Source organism: Pongo pygmaeus, chromosome 7 (genome assembly GCF_028885625.2).
Source record: "Pongo pygmaeus isolate AG05252 chromosome 7, NHGRI_mPonPyg2-v2.0_pri, whole genome shotgun sequence".
NCBI lineage: Eukaryota > Metazoa > Chordata > Mammalia > Primates > Hominidae > Pongo > Pongo pygmaeus.
Genome location: NC_072380.2, coordinates 7,073,515 through 7,088,382, shown reverse-complemented (window position 1 = coordinate 7,088,382; position 14,868 = coordinate 7,073,515). Strand labels below are relative to the sequence as shown.

At 45.8% G+C, this 14,868-nt stretch overlaps 1 protein-coding gene across 1 annotated transcript; it reads left to right on the top strand.

Moving 5' to 3' along the window:
• Positions 1–10,955: 10,955 nt before the first annotated feature.
• LOC129042629 (neutrophil defensin 1) lies at positions 10,956–13,400 on the top strand. The gene is made up of 3 exons (XM_054498857.1): positions 10,956–11,073; positions 12,402–12,588; positions 13,169–13,400. Exons 2-3 carry the CDS (start codon positions 12,414–12,416, stop codon positions 13,276–13,278), a joined length of 285 nt encoding a protein of 94 aa, XP_054354832.1. The 5' UTR covers positions 10,956–11,073; positions 12,402–12,413; the 3' UTR covers positions 13,279–13,400.
• The last annotated feature ends 1,468 nt before the right edge of the window (positions 13,401–14,868 follow it).

Sequence of the window (14,868 nt, the reverse complement as noted above, 5' to 3'; positions counted from 1 at the left end):
AGCTGGTTTTTTCTCTTAGGTGATCACCTCTCCAGGCCTCGATTTCCTCAAGTGTAGACTGAAAAGACAGAATCAGATGATATTCAATGGACAAGGATCCTCCAAAGATACTTGATTCTGTGAAAAGTCAGTGAAATTTAGTTATCTTATGCTATGTGGAAACATGCTGGGGAGTCTCTCTGGCATCGAGGATGAGAACCCACTTGGAAAGAAACATATTTCACTTTGTTTGTTAGAGGAACTTCACAAATGGGAATGGACCTAAGGGTGTACTAAAATGTGTGTGTGAAGAAGCAGCATCACAAAAAGTGAGCAAACGAGAATAAGTCTCTAATCCTGCCTGTGAGCAGCACTGCTGTGTACGTTGATTCCTATTGATTGAGCTGATCTTGCTGCTGCTGTGATGTGGCCACCATGATGAATGCAATCAGCCCAGTAGGTAACCGCACGGGGATTCTCCTTACCAACCGCGTCTGACCCCAGTCCCAATGCCTGATGCTATCTCTGTGTCTTCAGGATCAACCAGGGGTTTGGTCTGCTATTGCAGAATATCAGGCTGCCATTTTTGCAAACACCGCTATGGGACCTGCACCAATAGTGGGATCTGCTATCTTTTCTGCTGCCTCTGAACATGGAGCACAGAGGAAAATGTGTTCATCATTTGCTTTGAGATCTAGAGGCGAACTTTTATTACTCCTTTACCTTGTCTTCAATTTTCTTCTCTTATTCCTAATAAAGTCTTTGTAGCAAGTTCTCTGTGTTTGTACCTGTCTGATGTTTAATGCACCTCTTAGTCAAGACTCTTTGGGATGCAAGTACCAGAATCCTAAATTAAGCTTTTTAAGCAAAATACAACTCCAAATTCTAAGAATATCAAGGACAAACATTGGCTTCAGACACAAATTGATTTATAAGCACAAATTATGCTGCCGATTTCTCCTTCTACTTCTCTGTCTTTTCACTCTGCTTCATTTTGATTGGATTCACTCAAAGGTAACTCCCATGTGTTAGGAAAAACAGTCATTGTCAGCTTTCAGTTTACACAATCATAACATCACTACTTCTTAGGAAAAAAACCACCATGTTCTTTCCTGAAGTGTTGGAGTTTCATTGAACAGACCCAGATCACACATCTGCCTTTGAAGACCTGGGGTTGTCACAGCTCTATTGAAAAAAATTTAATTGAGATTGGAATGGACAGTTAAGAAAGCTGTAATGGGCCGGGTGTGGTGGTTCATACCTGTAATCCCAGCAGCAAAGAAATGGTTCCAGACCGGGGGCGGTGGCTCACACCTGTAATCCCAGCACTTTGGGAGGCTGAGGCAGGTGGATCATCTGAGGTCAGGAGTTTGAGACTAGCCTGGCCAACATGGTGAAACCTCGTCTCTACTAAAAATACAAAAATTAGCCGAGAGTGGTGGCACGTGTGTGTAATCCCAGCTACTTGGGAGGCTGAGGCAGGAGAATCGCTTGAACCTGGGAAATGGAGGTTGCAGTGAGCCAAGATCATGCCATTGCACTCCAGCCTGGGTGACAAGAGTGAGACTCCATCAAAAAAACAAAACAAAACAAATCCTATAATGAGTACAACGAAAAGCATAGGAGCATCTCACTGCAACAGACTCATCATCAATATTTTCCACCCATGCCAGGGAAAATCTTGATTTCATATTCATAAAGTTGTCTTCACACAAACAAAATGCAGATTCCTCAACTGTATTCTGAAAAATGCACCCTTGAGACAGGAGAATAGGGAAATAGGGTAATCAAGGGTTAAGGCATAGGGAAAAGAACAGCAGGTGCAGCCAGTTCCAGCCAAGATTAGGCAGCACACCAAATTCTTTGAGCTTAATAAAAACCCTAACTAGGGGGCTCTTGAGCCACTTGCTTGAACCAGCTTCCACTCTGTGGAGTGTCAATAAATCTGTACTTTTGTTACTGCATTTTCATGTTGCTTTGGTTTGTCTTTCGTTGCTTCGTTCTTTTGTTGCTTTGTTTGTACGTTTTGTTGAATTATTTGTTAAATGCACTAAGAATCTGGACAACTCACAGTCAAGACCTTCCATCTGGTAACACTCTTGTGTTCCCTTAAAACTGCGGAGGACCCGATTCTACCTGAAAATACAGTTTTAAAGGGGCACTGGGAGAACAGAAGTGGGGGAAAAGCTATCCAAGTAATCTGCGTCCTGGCTGGTGCTGCAGGGTGCTGAGGTTCTGATACCCAGAACGTCCTGCACATCAGCGACTGACCAGGAAACCAGGTCTGGGGAAAGGGAATGAACCAGGAGTTCAGCACCCTCTGAGATGCTCAGAGCATTTGCCGGGAAGGCCACAGTGCCCCCTGTTGTCCTGCCTCCAACTGCAGCCTCCCCACCAGGCAGAGCACACGTGGGGTATGTACCTTCCTGAGCCTGTTTTTCTCCTCTCCTCCAAGAAGACAGGGTCAATACCGGTGTCCCTGAGGCCAGGCTGACATCTTGCTGAGGTGTGATGTGACCCTTCCTGTCTCTCTTCTCTTTCTTTCTCTAGGCGCCCATTGAACCTTGAACACTAGTTCAACATATCCTGCAAATAGCCTATGAGAACACGACTACAAAGCCCCACGAAGGATTCCAGCGTGAGTCCCAGAGCCCCGGGAAGGATTCTAGCATAAGCCCCAGGGTCTTTATTTTACTTTAAATTTAGTAGTGCTAGTTTGTGATTCCACAATACATTTTTTGAATAAAAATATGTCTGTTCAAGCCTTGGCTACTCTTATTGGGTGGTACTGGTAAAATGCCCCCAAGAACTCTTACAGTGACAGAGAGACCACAGTTTGCAAAGGAAGAAATAGTGCTTCAAGTAGATTATTCACCATTCTTGAATAAAACAATCTAATGAATCCAGATACAGCTGTGACCAACAGCAACCAGAAATGCCCAGCACCCAGGAGAAGGAAGCAGGTGCTGTCCACGTCCAATCCATGCAGATTCCGAGCAAGTCTCAGCCCCAGACTGAGGCTCTGCCTATGTAAAGAGGCAGCTCAGGGTTCCAGGCACCCCACTGAGACACTGCACAGCTGGGGAACCTACTGCAGACCTCAAGGAGGACACAGTGGGTTGGTGTCTGACAAAATAAATGCTCCCAGATCTTCCCCCTTGTGTAGACAGTGAAGGACACATATTATGATTCAGGGGGTGAAAAACAAGCAACCTTCCTTGGGTTCCTGTCACTGCCTTGGAGCTGGAGTCATGTGGTCCTTGAACTAACTCTGCAAATTACTCCTAACTGTCCACGGGGCCAGGATCACTTCATGTTGCGGCACCTGCCCTTCACCCAGAAGTCCGCCCGGCTCATTCCTCCAGCTCCTGGGGTCTCAGCTAAAACATCCCTTGGTCACTGAAATCTTTCTTGATTTCTCAATTTAAGATTGCCACAAGTTCCCCTGGATACCTCCATCCTCCTTGTTCTCTTTATTTCTAACTGTAGCATTTCAAACCATTTCACATCCTATATATTTCACTTAACTCTCGGTAACATTTGTCTCTCTGTGCTAGAAGGGAAGCTGCATGTTTTGCTCATTGTTGTACCACAGTGCCCAGATGACTGCCTAACACATAGCTGGGGATCAATAAATTAATTCTGATTAATTAATTATCCCCAACATCACATAATATTACAAATTGCATTATTATTACTCAACTTCATAGAAAAAAAGCTGAAACCTACAGAGGAAAAAATTCTGTATGTCAGTTCATGTGATACCAGACCTTTCAAAAACTAAAATCTTTTAAGAATGAAATATAGGAGAATATCATGGGTAAAATGTGGCTTTATGTAACATTAGGACTTTAGAAAGAAGAGATCATTTTGTCTTGGAGTGGCAAGGATAGATTTTTTGGTGTATCTTAAATTGGAACATAAAGATGTTTACAACTGAATAGATTAAAAGGAGGGTTAGAGAAGAATGTTTGCTGGACAGAATGGTATCAGGGACAGAAATATGCAAGGTCAGGGTCTAAATCTACTGGATTTGGAGGAAATGATGTTGCAAGACAAAAGGATGAACTGGTAATTCGAGCTGATATTCTCGGAGACATCCATCAATTTAACGGAAAGGGGCAGATGAGGACAGAATATCCCTGCTCCTCTGTGTGGATAAAGGCATACTGGGAGAACCACATGAAGATTCTGCTACAGCAGTCTAGGGTGGGCAATGACAGTTGCAAACACTAAAGACAGGGAATGCAGGGAGAGGTGTGAGGGTGTCCAAACAACGGAAGCAACTTGCTTAGCCTCAAATAACACCCAAAGCTTATTATTGGAATGCACACACACAGGACATTTATGGAATGCCAATGAGATATTTCTACCTTAAATAAGCCACTCATACGGTAGGAGAAGAAAATAAAGAATAAGTCAAATATGAAGCTAACCCTTTGAAATGTCATTTTCCAAGAAGAAATTAGCCTTTTCTCTGTGGGAGGATAGGAGCCTACCTTCCATAAATACAAATTGGGAAACACAGATGGCCCAATCACACTGCTCAACCTTCCTGCCAGCAACCTCCAGTACTTTTCCACCAGCTCACCCTAGGGCTTAAACTCTCCTGTGTTTGGCCTCAAGAGAGTTGAATTCAACTGCTCTCCCTATTGCAAAGAGTTAACACCTATTGGGACATTCCTCAATAACCAATTCCTTGGCATTTCAAAAAAGTATCTGGTGCAATTTTTCTTTTAAACAAAGGGTATTGGCTCGTTATTGTTGCCGTTGATATTTTGTGCTTGTTTATGTGATATTCTGAACTCTGTTTACAACAAGAAAAGAATGTAAGAGATGAGAAAAGTACTTGTTCCCTTTTCTGAACTTTGGCATATTTTGTCTTTTGCTGCTAAAAGCCCCATAACTCATGAAGAAACTTAAGATTATGAGAAGTTATTTTTCACTCTAATATTTCCCAGAAGGTCACTCTCACTACCTCTCAATGCTTTGAGATCCTGGATAACAGTGACCCCCTCCTCTTTGCCCCAGCCCTCCACCCATGGCCACCCACTAACTCCTGCCATCACCTGGAATTCCTCCATTTCTGCACATCAACTATAAAGCTCCCCATCCCTGACTCACCTGCTGTCCTTCCAGCCTCTCACGTAGCTGCCCCTCCTTCCCTGCTGATCAGCATTAACAAGGCTATTCTCCCCCGGGGCTGTGCATGGGAATCACCAGGGAGCCTGATGCCTGAGCTACCCCCAGTACACCTGTCATCTGGTCTCAAGCTGCCCCCGGGACACTTGCCATCTGCTCTCATCTCCTGTCCTTGTGCACTGCATCGTCTTTGCCTCAGGTTCTCTGAGTCTGGTATTTTTGATGTTTTTCAGATCTCTTAATGGGGACTTGAATTCAAATGTCAGAAACCAACGACAAGCTAAGTTAACATTTTGACTCCTATATCTTGGAATTGAGGAGGAATTCTGGCTTCAGGAATTGCTTGATCCAAGAAATCAAAGCATGAGTTACACTGTTGCCTTCGCCTTTTTTTTCCCCTTTGTTTCTCTTGATCTTACTTTGGGCTGTCTTCCCAGTGACAGCCATGTGAATCATGGTCATCTCTCTATGACCTTTGTAGCTAATCTCCTGGAGAAAATCCCTACTTCTTTCCGTGTTGTTCCAGCCAACCCCCAAGTCCCATGGCCTCCTCTGAGTCTGTCACTGTGGGGAGAGGTTGAGACTTCACCTGGCTCCCACACCACCCCTGCTCTGAGCAGGAAGAATTTAAACTAAGAATGGGTAAGGGGGGTTCTTCAGTCACTCCAAAGGGTCCACAATTCCATGCTGCCATTACGATGGGCTCTTTGTGACAGTTTGGGAATAAGGTGAGAGGGTTCTGTCCTACTTCATCAATATTATAGAGAAGCTGAGATTTACACACATACAAAAGGCACACATTCAACTTCTCACCAAGACTGTGCCTTCTGTTAATCTAGGACTGTGTGAAAAGACACCACAGAAAGTAGTGGATTGAAACAGCACGATCAGGTCTTCACTCACACATTTGCAATTGGGGTTTGGATCCTTCCACAGGCATAAGAGGAGAGGTTCTGATGAGATCTGAAAATTTCAGGGCCAGGACACTCATGCACAGGTGGCAGGTGGTGCTGGCTCAGCTGGGAACTCTGAGAAAGCTGAAGGATGAGACCCTGTGATGTGCTGGGGCCAGATCAGGCCAGCTCATGAGAGAGGAGTTTTTGTGTGATAATTCTTAAACCGTCCATAGCTGGGAGCATTTTAACCACAGAAATTTACAAACTTTGTAAATCAGAGTTTTGTTTTTTCCTAGAAAGCTGGTTGCTCTGTGTTCTCTAGCCCATCCTTGCAGGTGGGCTCAGTTCCTCTCCCTGTGGGATGCTTAGTCTTCCTCCAAGCATGGTATCTGGGCTCCAAAGGCACCAGCCCTTTTAGCACATGTGGACTGCTAAAAAAAATTCAAAATGCCATGAACGAAGTTATTCTAATATTGCCTGGAAGGTCACCTTCACTACCCCTCAGCGCTCTGTCCTCCTGGACAACAGTGACCCTTCATCTTCTTTGTTCCAACCCTCCACCCCATGGCCACACCCTAACTTCTGCCAGCACTCGGAATCCCCTGTGGAGGCTGAGAAGTCCAAATCAAGATGGCAGCAGAATCAGTGTCTGGTGAGAACCACCTTTTTGGTTCATACACAACATCTTCTCATTGTGTCTTCATCTGGTGGAAGGAATGAAGGAGCTCTCTGGGACCTCTTCTACAGGGGCACTCATTCCATTCATGAGGACTCCACCATGCTGACCTCCTCACTTCCAAAAAGCCCCTTCTTTTAATGCTATCATCCTAGGGTCTAAGACTTCAACATACGAATCTCAGAGGAAAAATGTCTCAGGCCACAGCACCATCCAACACAGAGAAAGTAAAAGACACCAGTTCACTAGGGCCTGATCCCAGAAAACAGCATGGCATCTAGTTGCATGTAGTCTGTTGCACAAAATGTCACCTGTCCTAGACCTAACAGGAGAGAACAGAAACCTTCCTTTCTATAAAAAACAATAAAAGAATTTAGGGACCATATTTTCAAACAGCTCAAGGAAGTTATTAACTTATGGTTTATTGTAAAATAAACCTGCTGCAAATGTCAACACCAGACGCACAGACAGCTTGTAAGAGGCAGCTGGGAAAGGCAGACAAAGGGCAGGGACTTGGAGCTCCTACCTGTCCCAGCTGGATCTGCAGGTCCGGGAGTGACTGTGTGGCACAGGCAGCACCAGGACCCTCCCTGCAGGACAGTGGACAAAGGGCTGAGGGCAGGGAAAGGGTGATGCACTCTGAGGAGCTGGGAGGTGGAGGGTCCTCCTCAGAGCTCACCTCCTGGTAGCCCCCGCTCTGCCCCACGTTAACACGCATGCTGTGTTCCATGACTACCCTTTCCTACCAGGTCAAAACCATCACCCCAGGGCCCTGCCCAAGATCCACACACACTGTGTCTGCTGAGGCCACCAGACACCATAAACGTGTGTGAGAATATACGTGCTGCTCCTGGAAGCTTCTCTCCTCTCACACCTAGAACCCCACACACAGCTTCTCCAGAATGTTTACCCCAGACTAGTGATGTCAAGGTTTTTATTGAGTCTAAACACGCTTCAATATTCCCTAAAATTCAAATGCATGTGTCTGAAAAAACAGCTTCAGCTGCATCTACATATAGTGTCTACAGTGTGGACACTGATTGTCTACACTGGCTGCAATCAGTGGAAAAAATCATGCTGGGGTCGGGGGCTATGGATCAACATGGAAGTGAAAGTACTGTAAAAAATTTGTAGACATAACACCTTTTTTGTTTAAACCACAAAATTCTGCCAAGGTTCTGGTGCAGCCAAAAGAGAAAAGTGAAAAGGACCACAGAGAAGAATCTCTCTGTTCTAATTTGAGTTTTGGAGTTTGAGAATCACCTGGGAAAGGATGGCGACAACACCTAGGTGTGACCTCAGCACAGACTGACACCCTTCTGGGGCTCTGGGCTGCCAAGTCCTGACCGCAGTCTATGGAGGAGGCAAGGATGGGAGCATGGCCATGAGGCAGACACAGAGCAACGTCCCAGCAGATGGTTCCCAGTCCTGCAGCCAAGAATGGGAGGGAAGCAGAGCACAAGACTGGGTTGGGGCAGAGAAGGCCACCCCTCCAGGGACAAGAGCCACCAGTGACTCTGAGCCAGCTGGAGGGTGTCTGTTCTCCCTGAGCTCCCCAAACCGCTCTGGGTGCTGCATGTAAAGCCACCGCCTGGGCCAGGCCACACACCTGTGGCAGGGCTGCTGCACCTGCTCTCCATCTTCCTGGACAGTGCCCAGGTTTCTGCAGGACACACTCATGGCCCTCCAGCACTGTTGTAAAGATTCTGGGCATCAATTTGTCCTCAGTGGGCTGACAAAGTCCCCTTGGAGTTCAAAACCAAATCCTCACCACTAGTGTGATAGCCACTTTGCAGCAGCCCCTCCATGTACTGGGATATCGTGTCTTTGGAGACAGCTATACCCTACTTGTCCATTCTGCTGAGGCCCACAAATGCCACCACCCAGAAGCCCTTCACATCCATTGGGGACACAGCAGGATACAGTCTGTAGCTGGCCCAGCAGGTGATCTCTCCAGGACATGCCCGGGTCCCGGGTTCTGAGTTTCATGGGGAGGCCCTCACTGCCGCCCATCACAACTCTCAGAGCCTCTGGACAAAGCACACCTGTCCTGGCTATGGGCTTCTGCACATGTAGTCTTCCAGGGACCGGAGCACCTTATGCCCTGGGTGGAATAGGTGTTCTCTTTTCGTGGCATTTCTTTCCTTTCTCCTTTAGAACCACACCTATCATTGATTCAGATGGAGGCTCCCACCTCAGGAAATCACAACACGAGGGTGGGTTAAGGGAGTCTCATTTAGTCCATCGTCCCCAAGCCACCAGCCTCCTCAAGCAGCATGGTGGCCTCCTAAATCATGCTTATTAATGTCTCTGGATGTGCTATGGACACCCAAGGCACCAAGGTCCTTCCAAGGGCCCTCACTTTTTTAAGTCTCAACACCATGACCACCACCGCCTCATCACAATTGGGCTAGACCCACTTTGGTGCCCACCTTGGTCATCACAGAAGAGTTAGCTTCTTTTTTCCCTTACAGATAAAATCATTTACATATTCTCCAATAATGAGACCTCCCCATACCATCACAAGACATCCACCATCTCAACATCAAACATTTACTGAACAATGGATTGTGGATGGATAGTAAACTACGATCTTCTGAGGACTGACGCCCCAGGCCCACTGGCACCCAGCAGGACCACGAGGCTTTTGCTAGACCACACCTCTCCATTTCACATGCAGCTTCTGGCAAAAGCTCCCGTTTTTACCGGTTTTAAAGGTTAGCTAATATTTCCCACTTAACTTCTCCTGGCAGGAAGTAGGGATTATTGCTCCAGAACCCACCGAGGGTGCAGTCAGAGGCAGTAAACGAGGAGAAGAAGACTTCAAACTCGAGACACCAACTACATCAGGCAAAGACCACATGGAAGTGCCATCACCAAACGTGGCCATGGGGGAGAAAGGCTCCAAGGAAAAGTGGGTACCATCCAACCCCATAATCAGTGTCAATATGGAAGCACTGGGAAGAAAGCCCCGAGTGACAAGATGTCAGTGTTCTCTATGATTGGCCTTGCTTGGTATCTTATGTACGAATGGCTTGTGGGGTAGCTGTTAAACCCAGGCCTGGCAGCCTAGAGGGCTGCTGGAACAGGACAGCCCTAGTCAGAATTTGTACCCCAGGCTGGAAAACTGGGAAATTCCCTGTAAGCCCTGTTAGAGGGGCCGCACCCCAAATACAACCTGAACTGTGTCCAAGGTGGGCAACTCAACTCTTCGATATTGAATGGGTCCCATGGCACCAATGCTGAAACACCAGCAGCCCTCACAACCACAGATCGTGTTTTAAGGATGAGGAGGTAGTTCTCTGGATGCACAGGCTTCAATCTAAATGGGCTCACGACGCCGCAGCACACACCCAGATTGCAGCATGAAGAGTTCGAGCCTTGCATTCACAGAAAGCATCCAGACATGATCATTGGCTCAGGGATATGCCTGTGCTCCGATGGGTACGAGTTAAGGATGGAAACCTCCTATGCCTCCCAGGAAGCACCGCTCAAGCTTTTGCTAAATGCTTCTTTGAAGACCCACAACGGCTGAGAGGCTGTGCAACAGCAGCAGTAAAGTGAATGCCCAGACTCCCACTTCCCTTCTTGGGTGGCCATCTGGAAAGGCCACCCCCACCCTGATGGCTAACGCTTCAACCAGTTCTTGGCCCAGATGATCCTAGACAATTGTTTAACCTTAAACTGTTCATTGGCCAAGCAAGTAGGTGATTGTCCCCTCTGGGGAACCACATGCCGCGTGTACATGCATAACTCAGGACAACCCAAAAATGTCTGTTCCACATAGCAACAGATACCCAGGTAGCACCCAGTCTCACCTGAGTGTTCTCCAACATCCCAGCTCAGCCAAATGGCTTTGATTTGTTTTTATGGTTAGACCCCACGTCCTCGGGACACTGCTTTAGAAACAGATTCCAAATCCTCCTCTGTGTGTAGGTGGCATTCCTATCCTAGTCTCTTTGCAGGGTGTATACTACGATATGCAGCCAGGCTGTCCCAGAGGCTTTAAATATTCCCTTGATGCAGGTAGTTCACCTCAGCCACAGCCAATGCATCACAGGGTCAACTGTGTTAGGAGCCACTGAGAATCCATAGGTGGTTGCTGTCTGGGCCTGGCCAGGGCTGACCAAGGTAGATGAGGGGTTCCTCTGTGGAGTTCTACTTTAACCTCACCTTCCCACCAAATTTCTCAACTGTCCTTGCCACCACAATTATTTAATGGACCCAACAGAAAGTAACCCCGGAAATTAGGACACCTCATCCCAAAAGACCTTTAAATAGGGGAAGTCCACATGCGCACGGCTGCTCCTTGCTATAGAAGACCTGGGACAGAGGACTGCTGTCTGCCCTGTCTGGTCGCCCTGCCCAGATAAAGGATCTGTAAGTAATACAAAACTTAAACTTTACACTGAGTTTTCGTCATTGAAGCTATGCCTCCAACCTGATCTCTGACTGTGGGGCCACCCCAGAGGGACCCAGCAGGTGAATCCCTGCTGGGAACGTCTGTCTGGACCTCTGGTGGCTGCTGGGGACAATGGCTTCCAGCTAAATTAATAGAGAAACTCAAGCAGTTTCCTTCTAAACACACGAGTCCTAGTTGACATGTCCAATATAGACGATCGCAGGTCTTTGGAACATTCTTATGAGAGAAACCTATTTAGGTCCTTGGTCTGTTTTTCAATCAGGTTGTTTGATTTTTGCTGTTGAATTGTTCAAATTCCTTATGTATACAGATATTTGCCCCTTCTGCCATGTAGGATTTGCAAATATTTTCTCTCATTGTTTCCTTTGCTGTGCAGATGCTTTAGCGTTAAATGCAGCCACACTTGTCTGTTTTCCCTTTTATTGCCTGTGCCTTTGGTGTCATAGCCAAGAAATCATTACCTACATCAATGTCAAAAGCTTTATCCTTATATACACTTCTAGTAGTTTATGGTTTCAGGTGTTACATTTAGGTCAATTCATTCTGAGTTAATGTTTCTACATGGTGTGAGATAAAGATTTAAATACATACATATATAAAATCATGAGGTAGTGTACACTATAAATATACAATTGTTAATTGTTACTCAAGTCTAAATAGAGCTGGAAATAATAAACTTTTTTTTTTTTTACCTAAACAACTCTATGTCACTGAGCTTATTTCACCTTTAGCCTGATAAAATCATTGTCCTCTCCACCCTGATTCCTACAGGAGACTACTCACCCCATAACCTCAAAAACCTCTTCATGAGGATGGTAAGTCACCTGAATCCTGAAGTGAATTACTCTCTATTCCATTGGAACTCATATAGGACACCAGAATCTAGACCTCCAGAGAGCAGCAGGACCCATCTTCAGAAACTAAGAAGCATTTGTTCCTTGAGCCTGTCGAATGAAAGTGCAATTTCTATTCTTTTTGGAATGTTAAAAAGTAAATAATAATATTTAAGCAGGTGAACGTAGGAGTAACATAGCAGGGTCTTTCTTGTCATTACCAGCTCCAACCTAGCACAGACATTAAATGTACAGGTTTATACCAGCATGAAACTGGGAGAACAGGAGCATTCGAGCAACCTTGAGACCAATGGGCCTCTCTTATAAAATGCACACCTCCTCTCACTGAGGGTGAAGAAGGTTTCTTGTCTCTGAGCCTTCTCCTAGTAGAGCTATAAATCCAGGCTGGCTTCTCCCTCCCCACACATCCGCTCCTGCTCTCCCTCCTCCAGGTGACCCCAGCCATGAGGACCCTCGCCATCCTTGCTGCCATTCTCCTGGTGGCCCTGCAGGCCCAGGCTGAGCCACTCCAGGCAAGAGGTGACGAGTTTGCTGCAGCCCAGGAGCAGATTCCAGCAGACAACCCAGAAGTGGTTGTTTCCCTTGCATGGGACGAAAGCTTGGCTCCAAAGGATTCAGGTGAGAGAGGCAGGCATGCAGAGCTGCTGAGTCTAGAGGGAAGGACGGGAGACAGGTTCCAGAGTTGGGTCTCAGCAGTCTATGTCACTGAGGTGGCTTCACTTAGCATCTCTGGGCCTTGATTTTCTCAACTATAAATTGAACAGAGAGCCAAATAAACCTGAGAAATTTTATTTCTCCAAAGACTTGATTCCAAGAAACATCTGTGAAATTCACTAAGTTTAAGATATGAAGAGACAGACTAGTTATTTCTGGATCTAAACAAGTAGACTTAATTATAAAGAGAACATTTTACTCTATCTATAGACGAGCCTTTAAAAACTGGAGCCAAGCCTGAGGGTATGTTCAGATGTGTGTTTGATGGGGCAGGAATGCAAAAATGAGAGCAAAGGAGAATGAGTCTCAAATTCTGTGTGACCAGCACTGCTCTGCGTATTTATTCCTATTGACTGAGGTTGTTCATGCTACTGGCTGCAATGCAGCCAGCATCACCTGTCAGCTAGCATGTGACTTCCCCAAGATTCTTTTTCTTACCCATTGCTAACCCTATACTCAATTTCTGATGCTCTCCCTGTCCCAGGCTCAAGGAAAAACATGGCCTGCGCTTGCAGAATACCATCGTGCCTTGCAGGAGAACGTCGCTATGGGACCTGCTTCTACCAGGGAAGAGTCTGGGCATTCTGCTGCTGAGTTTGCAGAAAAAAGAAAAATGAGCTCAAAATTTGCTTTGAGAGCTAAAGGGAATTGCTATTACTCCTGTACCTTCTGCTCAATTTCCTTTCCTCATCCCAAATAAATGCCTTGTAACAAGATTTCTGTGTTTACACCTCTTTAATGTGTGATATGTGTCTGTGTCAAGATACTTGGGATACACGTACCAAAAAGCAAAATCAAATTTTTGAACAATATAAAATTCCACATTCTAGGAATTTCAAGCAAGAGTTTGGGCTTCAGACCCAAATTGAAAAGAAGGCCCATATGACAGCACCGATTTCCACATCCACTGCTCTGCCTTTTTACCCTGCCTCATTTTCTCTGGATCCGCTCTCAAAGAGCTCCCGTGTGCTGGGCATACAATCGGTGTCAGCTTCAATTTCATGCAGTCACAAAATCATTACTTCTCTCGGAAAAAAAACCATCCTCTGTGCTAAAGAATTGGAGTTTCATTGAACAATGTCAGATTGTACATTTTCCATTTAAGACATAGGGTTACATGAGATCCACTGAAAAAACTTTCATTAAGAGGGAAATGGGTTGTTAGCAAAGGCGGGTTGCATGGAACAGAGAGCACAGCAGCTCACACTGGCATGTCTTCATCAAAAGCACCCTCCAGGCACGTCTACTAAGACCTGGATTTCACACTCATAAAGTTGTCTTCACACCCAGAAAATGCACACAGACAAATGCTCCACTGCACTTTACAGTGCGCACTCTCTTGTGTTGCCCTAAAGCTGCTGAGAACCTGATTCTGCCTGGAAAATACAGCTTCAGAGGGGATAAGGGATGAGGGAGGGAAAGCATTTCACCAGGAACATGGTAGCCTTCTTGTTGCTGCAGGGTGCTGAGGCAGTTCAGGGGTCCAGGTACCCAATGAGACACTGCATAGATGGGGAAGCCCACGCAGAACCCCGCGAGGACAGAGTGGGTAATGATCCCAGACTTCTTCTTGTTTAGATGGTGAAGGACACAAATTGGGAATCACGGTGTGAAGCCCAGGAGCCTTCTTTGGCTTCCTGTGACTGCCACGGACTTGGAATCATGTGGTCCCTGAATTAACTTTCCATAGTATTCTGAACTATGAACTGGATCAAGATGGCTACATCTTGGGGCATCTGCCAGAGGTCCACCTGACTTTGACTTTCTCCAAAGCATCTGAGGTCTCAGCTAAAACTTCACTTGGTCACTGAGGTCTTTTCTGATGTCTCAATTTTAAATTGCAACAATTTCCCCCTGGTGACTTCCATTCTCTGGATTTTCCTCATTCCTAACTGTAGAATTGCAACCATCTCACTCCCTGTACACTTCACTTACTACATGTAACATTTGCCTCCTTACTCTAGAAGGGAAGCTGCATGTTTTGCTTATTGCCGTACCAGAGTGCATGGATGACTGCAACATAAAGTAGAGGGTTAATAAATTAGTCTGATTACATTAACTAATTACATCTAATAGCGTATAACAATATAAAATTATTTATTAATTGTTATTACTAAATTCCATAGGAAAAAGCTAAATTCAACAGAGGTACAGCAGTTCATTTTCTAGACCCTATGACAGCAT

Coding starts and splice junctions, on each gene's coding strand:
- LOC129042629 (XM_054498857.1), top strand. CDS start 12,414: ATGAGGACCCTCGCCATCCTTGCTGCCATTCTCCTGGTGGCCCTGCAG. Junction 12,589..13,168: donor CTTGGCTCCAAAGGATTCAG/GTGAGAGAGGCA, acceptor TCCCTGTCCCAG/GCTCAAGGAAAAACATGGCC.